This window comes from Ruditapes philippinarum, unplaced genomic scaffold (assembly GCF_026571515.1).
Source record: "Ruditapes philippinarum isolate M1 unplaced genomic scaffold, ASM2657151v2 ctg6218_1_1_1_1, whole genome shotgun sequence".
NCBI classification, from domain to species: Eukaryota; Metazoa; Mollusca; class Bivalvia; order Venerida; family Veneridae; genus Ruditapes; species Ruditapes philippinarum.
The window spans coordinates 39,122-53,941 of record NW_026863803.1 but is presented as its reverse complement, the minus strand read 5'-3'; the positions used below and the strand labels follow the sequence as shown (position 1 = coordinate 53,941).

Here is a 14,820-nt window from a genome sequence, read left to right as displayed (position 1 = left end):
AGCGAGAGGGGTTATTCTTAAAAAATTAATTATGCATTGCAGTTGGTCGTACTCTATCTATACATTTAGTTTCTTATAATTTTGGAAGTGGCTAGCCGTACGGGCCCGTACGGCTAGCCAAAAGTTCTAGCCGTACGTGAGTCACGTACGACTAGCCTGGACACACTGTATTGGCTAGCCGTACGGCACTTTTCAAAATTATATGGAAGTCGAAAATGCATATGTTATTTTTGTGTCTTTAAACAACGAGTTTAATCAAATCTCCGCATTTGTCCTAGTAAGTTCACTTTAATAAAGATACTCTGCAATTTTCACACACAAAAATGAATACGAGTAAGCGTTCTATAATCTATCTTAATAAAATTAAGTGTCAAAGTTGCATGTTATAACGTCCTTTAATTTTTCATGCTTGATGAACGTATGAAAGATAAATTGTTCAGCTTGTTAATTAAGAACACATGGATCGAATAAATAATGATCGGGGGGAGGAATAAATAAATAAATAAAAAGAATATTAAAAAAAAGTTGAAAAGGAAAAATAATTTAATAATTGCAAACTTTTAATAATGGACGATGGACCAAACTTCTATACCGTCGGTAATTGGCGCAATTATCAGAGCCCAACAAACAATTATTTTCGGTTGTTTTTTGGGGTTTTTTTTTTTTTTCAATTTAAAAATTAAACTTAATTAAACAAAAAAGGATTATTATCAAAATTTTGTAAACTATTTCAAGTGATGTTATTTTAACTGCAACCAAACGCTTATTTTTTCTCGACGTCTTGAGATGACAAAAGTAAATTCTTTACTGTAGCCAACACGTCGATTAATCTCTAAAAAGCAACCATTCTTGACTAAAATCCTCGCTTAAAGTCATTATCAACATATGCACTTAATTTCGCCTTCCAATATATTTTTGAAAAGCGCCGTACGGCTAGCCAGTACAGTGTGTCCTGGCTAGTCGTACGTGACTCACGTACGGCTAGAACTTTTGGCTAGCAGTACGGGCCCGTACGGCTAGCCACTTCCTATAATTTTAGGAGGTTCTGCACCAGGGGGCGTATCAACTAGAGAGGGACAGTCGCATGTATTCATGGTTGTTGACCTTTGTCCCAATGAATCTCCAAATCTTGAATGGTGTTCTCAGACCGTTAATCATCCAGTCAACAAGCATGGTTATGACGCTCATTTGACCTCGATTTAATGGTTCCACCAGATAACCAATTGTCTATCGAACTGGGACAACGTGGAAGTGACGTATGAAATAGTCGACTGTTCGCACGCGCACACAATCGAGCACATGACACCCAGTAACAGCAATTATCACCAATGTGAATGCTACAAACTTCACCATGGCAAATAAATGTTTTGAAATATTAAAACCTCATTTATATGGCATTCCATCTTGAACAATATCACTGATTTTATTAATGGAATTTTAGAATAAATTCCAGCAGATAAAAACTTAATTTACTTCCTACTTCTTTTATAGAATCAATTTTCAATTACATGGTCACTTCTTACTAGACAGTTTTAACATTTTCTTGCATTTAGTTAAAAACGTGAACAGATATAATTGAAATTTTCAACCCTGACGATCCAGTAAATTTTCTCCAGTAGATTTGCGTCTGGTAGGTAACAATTTTCGTATGCAGCTTGAAGGGATTATTGAGTTAACAAAAGAATGGCACAACCGAATTTACACACTACAAAACATATTTAAAACACAAACTTCACAGTTGCAATATCATTTATTATAAATAACATTAATATTTTCAATATTTATTTATTACAACATAACAAGTGTATAGAAAGTTTATCTGTAGCAGGACCAAGAAAAATTGTAACCAAATTTTATGAATGTAGGACAAAACCCCACCAGTTAAAACCCCACCACTCAAAATTTTATAGAGTGGACAAAACCCCACCACTTAATTTTATAGAGTGGACAAAACCCCACCACTTAATTTTACAGAGTGGACAAAACCCCACCACTTCAGTTTAATAGAGTGGACAAAACTTTCTTGTAAACATATTAAAAAACAAACAATTGTGCATCAGCAGAAACTCAAAAGAATGTGTGAACAACTCATCAATAAGGAGAAGACTGTACCCGAGTTTCTTCAGGCTTCAGCCACAGTATCCACTTAAACTAAGTACAATGAAGTACAATGAATGAAAATTGACTGAAATGAATAAATTAGAAATGTGCTATAAAAATGTGCTATTTTTTAATCATTAATTGATGAAAATGTGCTACATTCTTGATTAATAGTAAAGAAGAAATTTGAAGAAACTAAAAATAATGGATAATTCAAGGTCATAAATGTGGCACAGTCACAAATAAATGACTACTCTTTGATGTTAATTTAACAGTTTGTAAATTATTTGTATAATCTCTTATATTACACAAATGTTACATTGAAATTAAAAAATAAAATGTGAAAATGTGTACTGAATATTATATATATTTTAATTCATCAATTTTTGCCCAATAATTGGTAAGTGGTGGGGTTTTGTCCACTCTGTAAAATTTAGTGGTGGGGTTTTGTCCACTCTATAAAATTAAGTGGTGGGGTTTTGTCCACTCTATAAAATTTTGAGTGGTGGGGTTTTAACTGGTGGGGTTTTGTCCGTCTTCCAAATTTTATATATTTTAACAAGATTTAGATTTTTTATTTACAAATATTACCGTATGTGAAAATGATCTCCTGGATGACAATAAAGTACAGTACATTTATTCATTTACAATTTAACTTTAATATGTTGCAATTGATAAGAAATGTCAATTAACTGGCTTACATTTAAAACGGTGGTTATTAAGTCAAATGAGTTTGTGTTTTATATGTCGGTCATGATAACCTGTAGCACACTTGGACACAAAACTGATCATCATTTGCAAATTTAACAATTTATGAAGTCCACACATCTGTATGAAACTTACATATATTTTTATAAACTGTTTCAATATTTCATCATTAACTACACGTTTCTAGTTATATAGAATATCATCATAACAAATTTTTATGCTTTAATGTGTCTTGAAAGATATTAATAATACTTGTTTAGAACAAATTTGAAATCATAATTATATCAAAATTAGTTATCTATAATGTAAACATATATACAGAACTCTGTCAAACTTTGAAAAAAACAACATATTTTACAGGTTAACATTTACAATAAAAATTCATTTCTCACATAAAAGTTTACTGATAAAAGTTACCTTATGACTTCCTAAACTATAAGCCAAGTGTCATACAAATTTCTTCTCTTATCCAAACAATACCAATATTTTTTGTTAGTCAAATCAAATAAATAAATTTTCTTAGACAAGTACCATACATTACTTCTCTTTAGTCAAGTCATCTTTAGTCAAGTCTTACAAATAACTTTTCTTTAGTCAAGTCTTACAAATAACTTTTCTTAAGTCAAGCCATACACATTACTAGGCAAACAGATAAATCTATGATTTTAGTCTGTAGTAGAATATAACCCATTAGAGAATGTATGTTGATGTTGCTGATATTTAAACTCTTCCTCTAGAGATGATACTGTTGTAGTTGATGATGATGAAACAAAATACATGGGAACATATCCCACTCTGCCACTTGACCAGATCTATAAATAGTAAAAAATACAGTTCAATTATTTCAGGTAGAATTTCATCATCACATCAAATCTTAAGCTTATCATATGTGGCATATTTCACAACTTTACAAGGATACAACAGGGTATATTTATAATTCAGTCTTTGCTAGGCGGTGGTGATCATCGCATAAGTGACTATCCGATCCGAACCACGATTTAGCACTTACGATTTACAAATCGAACCACAAATTTTTTGTTATCAAGGCACCTTTAAAGTTTATTAAAACATGAACATTAGTTCTAAAAACATGTTTATTTTTCTTTAAACAATACTAAACATTAAACATATGTGCAAATATAAACTAGGTTTATGTTTTTTATTCTTCGCATGAGTATCTTAATGTATAATTGAGAAACCTATAAAAAAGTATTTCAAAGCATTAGAAGTAAATTTTGCTGGTAGAATTTTATATCAGCGTGACTCTTTTCAGCTATTATTGCAGACAGGATGAGTGAAGTCACACTGACGTATTTATTACCTTGTGTTTCGTAAATTTTGAATTATTATTATTTTAATGATTATTGTAAAAAATAAAACCATCCTCAATACATGTCACCTTATATAAATCTATATATAGCAACTAAAAATATTTATTTATTTTCATAAAAAACATAGTGCTCATTAAAAAAAAAGTGATTTCTTTTTCGAAACTAATGACTTCCTAGCTCAGCATCATCAGGGTTGCCAGCACTTTGGTGAAATAAAATTCCCTGACTTTTCCCTGACTTTTCACTGACCAATTCATGTTTTTCACTGACCAAAATCATCAAACACATAAACCGCCTCCTGACCTCCCCTATAGCCGTCCAATCCTCTCATTTAATTTTTGCATGTAAACTTGTATTTATTTTCCAAAATATAAAACATTTACATCAAAGTAATGATTCAAACATTGTGTTCTAATATTCTTAACTATTTCTATTCAAACACAGTGTGACTGTTGGTCAGTGAAACATGTGAAATATATGACATGAAAATCAGAAGAATCATAATATAAGCATCTGTATTAGAAATCACATAAGTCACTCTTTCCTTCCTAATAGTAACACATAAAACACCAAGACTATAAGAGTAATACTTGTATGACAAAACTTAAAATTCAAACATCTCTTTAAACTATTAAGAACAATAAACATTTAACACAGTTACTTGTATAAGCATCATGATAAACTCCACTGATTGTGAAAACAAGAACATAGGGCTCATTTTGGCATATCATGAAATAATCACTATAAAATTAAAGGCTTTGAATGAGTTGAAGTAAGTTAGTGTGAAAAAAGTTAGTGTGAAAAAACATTAGCATTGCATAATTTTAACCAGTTTCCATCATGTTGCAAGACAAATCCTCTTGTACAATTTCTAGTGTTCCAAAGCAAAAAGCAAAGCAGTTTATATGCCAATATGGTAGTTGGTATACATGTATATACTGACTAGATTTTGTTTGTAATTAAAAGCCCTTCTAGTGATCATGCACAGAAAAAGCTAGACCAATACAGAATACAGTGAGCGGCATGACTGTTACATTCAGTCTTTAGGCTGAATGATGTTCTAAGGTAAATAATGGGTATTATAATCACTATGTTAACATATAATCCTTCTTAATATCACAGTTTACTGTTATTTGAATTTAATGCTTAACTGTGAAAGTGATAAAGTCAAATATTAAATGCCTAAAGACTGCCATAGCCAAGAAAGACCTTCAATGTGTATATTTTTCGACCTTTGAAATAATTTTTCCCTGACTTTTCACTGACTTTTCAGGATTTTCATTTTTCACTGACTAAATTTCAAAATTCCCTGACAATTCCCTGACCTTGAAAAAATACCCAATTTCCCTGACTTTTCAAGTCCGCTGGCAACCCTGATCATGGTACTGGTTTGTTTACTTCCTGTCTTTAATTGGCAAATTGTATTTAGGTAAACATCGCATAATTCATACTCAAATTGTATTTTTTCCAACTTTTAGAGTGTGAGAAACAGTAAATAGAGGATATTTGTTTAGTTCAGTGTAAGATCGGAATATATTTCACCGAGTGAGCACCAAAAGGTATATTTCACGAGTGGCGCAGCCACGAGTAAAATATGAACCTTTGGTGTTCACAAGGTGAAATATATTTCGATCTTACACTAAACTAAACAAATTTTCTTTTTATTATATGCAAAGAAACGTTTTAAAAAGACATTTAACCTAATACTGAATGAAAATCGCGCCAAATAATAATACAACGTGACGTCATTTACGACGTCACGTCATTAAAATGGTACCCAGTTCTGTGCACGCTGGTATTTCACTGAAACAACGTAAGGGGCTTAAATTCGAAACAGTGAAATTATCAAAGTGGTAATTTCACTGTTTCAAGCAGTGAAATTACCAGTTTTTATATCACTGATATATTTCTATCAACCACCGAAAAGCATGTAATAAATGTATATAAACAAATAAGATCGCAATCCATGATCTCTGGACTTACACGAATATTCATACTCGATTATTCATTTCTATTTGTGATTATCCGAGTACTCGGATACTTGCCCCAGCCCTAGTTTTTGCCCATAAAATGTTCTCTGTCAAATTAAGAGTAGCAAGTAATTTGTAAGTCATATACACTGCCTTCTGGACCAAACACAGGACAATTTTGAACATTACTAATACAGCACATGATAAATTTCTATACATATATATTATTTCTTTGTATTTCTACTTGTATAGAACTCAGTACCTTGCTGCAATAGATTTGCATTTCTTGTTGTATACTAGATTTTAATTTTTGTTGCATACTAAATTAGGACAGAGACAAGTTATCATTCATGAACAATTGTAAGTTTCATATAAAATCACTATTTTTAAATGCTTGACATAAGATATCCACTAAGTTCTGAACACGATACTTACCAGCAAACCTTATTAAATCAACTGTCATATAATATGTACTTACCACAGTTAACATTGCACCTTTACTATAATTTGGCTGAAACTCAATAAACTCTGCCTTCTCACCGTCAAATCCTTTCACAAAACCACTGAAATATAATTATAGTAATGTCCAATATATTTCCTGTACATGATACAGTGCAATTTGTATATCTAAAATTAGAGTTGTAACTTAGTACTTGTTTGTGTTTTTGTTGGGTTTCAATTTACATAGACACTGTAAAAGCCATATGGCAACATAACAGATTTACTGGTGAAGGAAGACTTCATTGCATTTTTTCAGGCCGTCCGTGAAGTAGCTGAAAAGCTTCCTGACATGCAAGAACCTCTTTTAATCATTTATAACAGTAATTTAGATTATTGTTAACAAATGGAAGGATATCATTTATTGGATTTTTATCAATGTTTGAAGCCTATTGTATTCCATTAGTAAATCAGTACTATATAATTATTTAATTTAACATATTCATACATGCTTTCACAATTTTAATAAATTATGTTCAAGACGGCTTCCTGGAACTACACTAGTATAACCAATACTGGTATTACATTGTGACTGAGAGTAGTTTGAAAACACCATTCCTCAAATGAGAGGCAGTCACATAACAGCGACTATTCCAAGTTGTTGTTTTTTTACATGAAGGGACTGGAAATATTTTTTTCAAGAATTGTGTACTAGTAGATTAAGGTCTAGACCAACAACTTGCAACAAACTTTCTATACTATTTTTTTAAACTAAAATCAGGCTAAGAACCACAAAAAAAAAAATCAATTTTAAACTTGATCTTTTGAAAACTTTATCCATTCAAGAGCACAAGTTGATCAAATTAAGACTCTGATTTCTTATACATTTATGCATTTGGACCTCAGTAGAATTCCTATAACAACTAGGCCAATGCTCTGTATTAAGAACTACTATTAGTAGTTAACTTACCAAGAAGTAATTTCCAGGACAGGAAACAATTTTGTTCTGAACACAGCTACATACTCACAGTTACCTGTAGTATATACATGTACATGTATAATAATATAACATTATAATAAGTAAATTCAAGAAACAATATAACCGATTTTTAAGCTCTTACAGTTATGTAGTATATTTATCAATAAATAAAATTGTAGACCTTCAAATTTCTAGACTTTATAAAAGATTTAAAAAGAAAAAGAAAAATCCCCCCTCAAATAAAGAGAAGAAAAAACAAATCCAGAATATGAATATAAGATTGGTATTCTTGATATTATAGCAATTTAATTTTGCAACCTTTTGTTTGTTGGATTTGGATGTCACACAAACACTGTAAGGTCATTAGGCATCTTTCCAGATCACATGCCCAATTATTTCAGTCACAAGAAGGCACATGAGTAGAACCAGCGATGGTCTGTAAGCTAGGTGGATAGCTTCCTCATACGAAAGAATCTGAAGTCCCTAGTAGGATTACGCCCCAAAGTGGTGAGGGGAAAGTGATTTGAAGTCGACAATCTAACCACTCAGCCAAATATATACACTATTTTTACCAGCTATCAATTAACAAGCTCTTATTTCACTTTTATATAACAAGTTTTATCTTTTTCTGGCTTTATTAACTACTGACTAAAACAAGAGGGCCATGATGGCCCTGATGTTGCTCACCTGTATATAGGCCCCCAGAATGGGGCCAGTTTAAACCCCAGGGCTTATATCTGAACAAACTTGGTAGACACCCATTACAAGATGTTTCATGCTAAACATCTAAAGTCTAGCTCGTTGAGTTTTTTAAAAAAGATTTTTTAAGTTTTAACTATACACATACAGTTCAAAGCAATGACACCCTTAGGGCGAGGCCAGTTTTGCCCCCAGGGCTTTTTTTTTAACAAACTTTGAAGACACTCACTAGAAGATGTTTCATGCTTAATATCTAAACTCTAGCTATTTGGTTTTTTTTTCAAAGAAGATTTTTAAGTTTTTGCTATACACATAATTTATAAGGAAAATCAATGTCCCCCGGGCAAGGGCCAATTTTGACCCTAGGGCTTTTATTTGAATAAACTTGTAGACACTAACTTAGAACATGTTTCATGCTAAATATCTTAGCTCTAGCTATTTGGGTTTTTTCAAAGAAGATATTTAAAGTTTTTGCTATACACATAAATAAAATCTTTGACCCCCGGGGCAGGGCCAATTTTGACCCCAGGGCTCTTACAAGTTTTTACTATATGCATATAGGGAAAATCAATGACCCCCCCCCCCCCCCCCCGGAGGCTGGGCCCATTTTGACCCTAGGACAAACTTGGTAGTCACTCATTGAGAAGATGTTTCATGCTTAATATCTTAGCTCTAGCTCTTTGGGTTCTTTAAAAGAAGATTTTTAAGTTTTTACTATATGCATATATATGGAAAAAACAATGACCCCCGGGGCAGGGCCAATTTTGACCACAGGGCTCTTATTTGAACAAATTTGGTAGATACCAATTAGAACCTGTTTCATGCTAAATATCTTAGCTCTAGCTCTTTGGGTTCTTTAAAAGAAGATTTTTAAGTTTTTACTATATGCATATAGGGAAAAACAATGACCCCCGGGGCTGGGCCAATTTTGACCCCAGGGCTTTTATTTGAACAAACTTGGTAGACACCCATTAGAAGATGTTTCATGCTAAATATCTTAGCTCTAGCTCTTTGGGTTCTTTAAAAGAAGATTTTTAAGTTTTTACTATTTGCATATAGGGAAAAACAATGACCACCGGGGCGGGCCAATTTTGACCCCAGGGCTTTTATTTGAACAAACTTGATAGACACTCACTAGAAGATGTTTCATGCCAAATATCTAAGCTCTACCTGTTTGGGTTTTTTAAAAGAAGATATTTTAAGCTTTTTCTATCGGTTGCCATGGCAACCAGAGTTCTGCATGGAATGGAATTCTTTGAACAACTTTGTTAAGGCTTCACACAAAGAACATCCCTGTGAAGTTTCATTATGATCTGCCTTATGGTTTCAGAGGAGATGTCGTTTTAAAAGTGTGAACGGACAACGGACGACATACGAAGGACGAAGAGTGATCCTAATAGCTCACCTTGAGCATATGCTCAGGTGAGCTAAAAAGCACAGTCAAGTATGTAAAAAGCAAGACAATACCTTGAAATATTACTGCCAGACGTTCTCCTTTTGAATCCCAAGCCATATGTTGAATAAGTCCACCAACCCTACATATAAAATAACATTAATTTATATTAAACATTAATTGATTTTTGTCTACTCAGATTATCAGGTTTGCCTGGCTATTAACTGGTAGTTGCAGCACTGAATGATGATCACAGACAGACAGCAGTAAGACAGAAAAATTTTAACCCTTAACCTGCTGAATTTGTCTAGTTTCAATTTGTTGGGACTATCCATTATTGTTAATAATGAAAATTGTAGCTGACATAATAGAGCCTGGCAAAGGCTTGTCACTTTAAGATCCTGCAGGTTAAGTGTTACATGAACAAAAATGTTTCCTTTGATATTAACTTTACTATTAGCCATTGTCACAGGGCGAGAAAAATGTGCAGCCTGACCGGGACTCAAACCTGGGACCTTGGGAATACCGTACCGCGGCTCTACCGACTGAACTATCCGGCCGCTTACACATCTTCTCCCCTAAATAGTGAACAGTTCTGAACCGTGACATACTCCCCTGCTATATTGAAATTCGTCCTCGAATTTCACAGAGTTACAGAGCAATGTAAATTAAACTCTGAGCTATATCAGTCACGGCCCCATGTTGGGCGCCAAATGTCACAGGGCGAGAAAAATGTGCAGCCTGACCGGGACTCGAACCCGGGACCCTCGGAATACCGTTCCGCGGCTCTACCGACTGAGCTATCCGGCCGCTTACACATCTTCTCCCCTAAATAGTGAACAGTTCTGAACCGTGACACCATCATGTTCACACAATTGAAATATTTCTACATGTAAGAGTATGTGTACTGGACATCTCAAAAAGAACTAACTGCTGTCAGCAAAATTATCTACATGTATTATTACTGCTTGAAAGTAAAATAAAAGCCTAGATAGTGCAGGTATTTTCTAAATTCAATTCTGAGAATAACTGAGTGAGATCATAGCAAGAGTTATGGGTTTTCATAAGTGGCCTACAATTTATCATCCCTGAAATATATTTGAGCCAGAAGTTTCAACTTAATACCTTCAGTGGTTTATGAGGAAAGACTTGCATGTAAATACTCAACGAAAAGAACAGTGTACAATTCAGTATAAATTGCAAGAGAAAGTAATCTTGGAAAATGAGCAAAAATTACATGAAAAATGTATGATAAAAGACATATTTTAAAATGTTTTGTGAAGTTTTCGGTGATTCAGGAATTTGGGGAAAAAACCTTAGCAAGAAACATTTTAGGTTAAGAAAGGTGTATAATTCAGTTGTGTATATTCGTAATTCATTCAGGAGTAATGAGTCTTAGATGGTAAGCATTTTCAATAACAAGTTATTTAAATTTTCATTTAATAATCATTTACTTCACATTTGATGAATCTGCTGTTTGTAAGTCTGTCTCTGATAGGTCAGCACAAGCCATTGCTGTTTGAGATCCACCAATCACAGGCTTTGTTTCATCTGATACTTCAGAGAATGTAAGTGAGTATATAACTGGTTGATTTTCTGTTGCAAACAACAAAATATTTCCTTTAGGGCTCCAACAGGCTGTCTGAAATATAAATATCAAATGCAACAGCGTTCACATCATTTCAAGAAATACGTTGGCCGTATACTGCAATATTCGTGGTTCCCTGGATGCATACAGTTAAAAGCACATTATGCCTCAGAAATGATTTAAATTTTCCTTCTTCAGATAGGGTAAACATGAGTTTTATAATGTTTAAATAATGATTTAGAGAATGCTGGATGCATACCATCTGAAGATAGTAGTGCTGAAAGTAAAATTATTTGTCTAAATAGTAGCAAAGTGTAAACAAAGAAGTATTTTGACTTCCATACAAAATCACTGTAACTGTACTTATTGCAAAAAGAAGCAAAGGATGGTTCAGAAAATTGGCCAATGAATAATGTTTTTGAAACTTTAAGAGGATACCAAAAAGAAAAGCTTTTAGAACATGAAAATTAAAGCATTTCTTTGCATAATTAGCCTTTAATTTAAAGACACATTATGCACTTAAGAATCCATATCTTTTTATTCTAACATGTGTTTATAATGTTTTATAATGGATAATAATTAAGAGCATTTTAAACATTCAATAACTGCAGACACTGGCCCTGGAGACGCAGTAAATGTGTTATCAAGGTAGCAAAATGTAAACAAAGTAGTATTTTGACTTCCAAACAAAATAGTAATTCACTATAATTCTATCAATTGCCAACAGAGCAAAAGAAGCAAATAATAAGATTACTGGAGGTTACGTACCACGGAGGATACGTACCAGGAGGTTACGTACCATTTTTGGAGGTTATGTACCACTTATATATTTTGGAGGATACGTACCATATATATAATTTATATAAAATGGGTAAAATATGGTGAGGTTGCCAGTAGAAATTCTATTACTGCTATGATAGAGAAATATTGACTAATTACTTATAACATTATTTTTATGTCTATTATTTACTCTAAGTTTCATTAATTAAAACATATTTTCTGTTCTATATAATTTACAGAAAATTCAGTTTGTTACATTGTTTATGAATAAAATATTTGTTTCTGTTTTTCATTTGTTTATTTGTGAATACCACAACAAGTGAAAATTGTTTGTTTTATACACCTCTAAGAGAATGAATCACACGTTTATGAGAAAATCATTGATATCCTCTGTAACATTTATATTTTCTATTTGGATGGCTTACAAGCACACAGACTAAACAAGACCCGAAGGATGGTTTATATATTTTATTATATGTGTTGCATCCAAGTATACACTCATAAACTCCCAAACATCGAGTAAACATACACACAGTAACAATAACGATATTTGATATTAAAGGCGTGGCTTATTATATCTTGTAGACTTGCTCACTACATCCTCCTCTATCTTTAGTTTAGAACTCATCAATAAAATCAATAAATTTAAATCATCAAAAATTTAAATTTAAATGTGCAAACATATTGTAATAAGAAATATTTTTTCGGTATGAAATAAGCTATACAGCAAGTCTATTGTTATAAACTCTTCTCCTTTTTCAGCAGAGTTCATTAAAACCAATGCGATTTACTCTAATCAGTGTACTGGGCATCTGCTTCAACGAAGTAATGATAAATATAATGTTATTGTTAATTGTCATATCTTTTTCTATTTTTCGTAATGTCACAAAATATCAAGCAAATTACATTATTATCACAACATTTTGTTCAAACAACTAGCATTGTTATCAAAAGAATTTTTTTTTTTTTCTGTAACCAATTATAAGGTAATTTAATAAAACCAAAAGTATTAATTTCACGAATAAACAGATTGTTCTCACACACGTTATCATTTTTTCCGAAGATTAATAAATCCAGCAAGCGGATATTAAATGATACACTGCTATGACAGTCAGGGGTGTAACTTAAACATGTTATCATTTTTATAACCCATAGCCGTTATAAAATTTTATCTGTTTACTAACAGGATCAACTTTGTAAATGTTTATTTTATTCGTATATCTTCTCCGTTTTCATTGAAAAGTGACTGTATGTACACCTATATTGTAGAGTACCGATAAAAAATATATATATATATATAATTTATATAAAATACAAATAATATAGAGCATAACAATTATAAAAAAAGACCGAATTATAACTTTAATATTACTTTTTAAAAATCACATAAGAGCAATTAATTTAAATGCAAACGTTTTACCTATATCTATGTATGATTATCACACATTCAGAAAATGAGTAATCTAACAAATCACAAACAAATTGCAAACTATTGACATATGAGTGAATACACTGATTTATAATTGCAAGTCTCCGGTTAGTACGTAATACTGATTTTTTAAAATGAAATTTTTGCGGCGATCAACTTTACAGAAAGCATGCATGCATAATTTCTTTCTTAATAAGAAAACTTATTAATATTTAATTTCAGGTTGTTGACAACTCAATAAGAAGTAGACCACCTTTAAGTTCCAGCAATGTTACACGGCACTACGAGTGCTGTAGCTGGCATGATGGAAGTCAAGCAACAGCTGGCACATATTTTTAAAAATACTTGTTAATTGTGTATTGTTGTTTCATTTCAGAGCGTGTAACATAATTATTGTTATTTTCATTTTATGCACAGTTCAGTTAACGTGTAAATGAAACTAAATGTAATGTATAAATGATAAAATATGTAATGCTTGTTTAGTTTTTTTTTTATTCAAGGTAAGTAATTTTGTCCGGTTTATTAACATGCATATGAAATATTATTATTGCTTTTGATTATTTTGTTTATTTCAGTTAATTTGAGTTAAATGCGTATAAATAAAACAATAATACTATAAATGAAAAAAAAATGTTTTTTTTTATATTAGCTGTGGTTTGTTTCATTGTACTGTTCATTTCAGTTTAGTGCGTGTAATTATATTATTGTTATTAATTATTTTCAGTTTTGTGTTGTAAATAAAACTTGTTATTATCGTTAATTGCGGTTTGTTGTTTATTCTTATATATTCATACATATTTAATCTCATTACAAAATACAATTAATGCGCGAATTTGAACAATAAACATGATATAGTTTCACACCTTATCCCTATTATTATCACTTTATTATATATTTCTATAGTGGTACGTAACCTCCAAAAATGGTACATTTATGCAGTGGTACGTAACCTCCATGGTACGTAACCTCCATGTTCATCAACATGGCAAACAAGAAGTTTTTTGAAACTTTATCTAGATAACAAAGTTTTTGAGAAATAAAATGGAAGTAAATGTGAGGCATAATGGGCCTTTAAAATATATTCCATTATGTCATGGGGTGTAACATTATCATCAATTCTGGCAATGCTGTAAAAAGATTCACAGCTATAGTAAGCACACACATTAACATTATTCTTTTAAACCAGCGGCACCAGATTAATGTTAATTCAAATGAAAATTTTCAAATTTATCAAATATGTAGAAATACTGTCAAGTATAAAAATCAAGTGATTTGACTGGAACAGTTTCTTGTACTGTCCAAAAAAGTCACATAAAACAAGCCATCCCATGCAGAAATACTTATTACTGTTGGTTGACTTAGTAGATATATTTGTAACAAATATTGTGTTCCTGTAATATTTTGC

At 31.9% G+C, this 14,820-nt stretch overlaps 1 protein-coding gene across 1 annotated transcript in view; it reads right to left on the bottom strand.

Moving 5' to 3' along the window:
* Window positions 1–2,656: 2,656 nt before the first annotated feature.
* LOC132723381 (aladin-like) overlaps window positions 2,657–14,820 on the bottom strand; it is a 45,433-nt gene continuing 33,269 nt past the window's right edge. Inside the window, 5 exon segments of the mRNA XM_060708088.1 lie at window positions 2,657–3,620; window positions 6,588–6,672; window positions 7,518–7,581; window positions 9,693–9,760; window positions 11,073–11,260. Of these exon segments, the coding sequence (XP_060564071.1) occupies window positions 3,474–3,620; window positions 6,588–6,672; window positions 7,518–7,581; window positions 9,693–9,760; window positions 11,073–11,260 (552 nt within the window). The 3' untranslated portion in view covers window positions 2,657–3,473.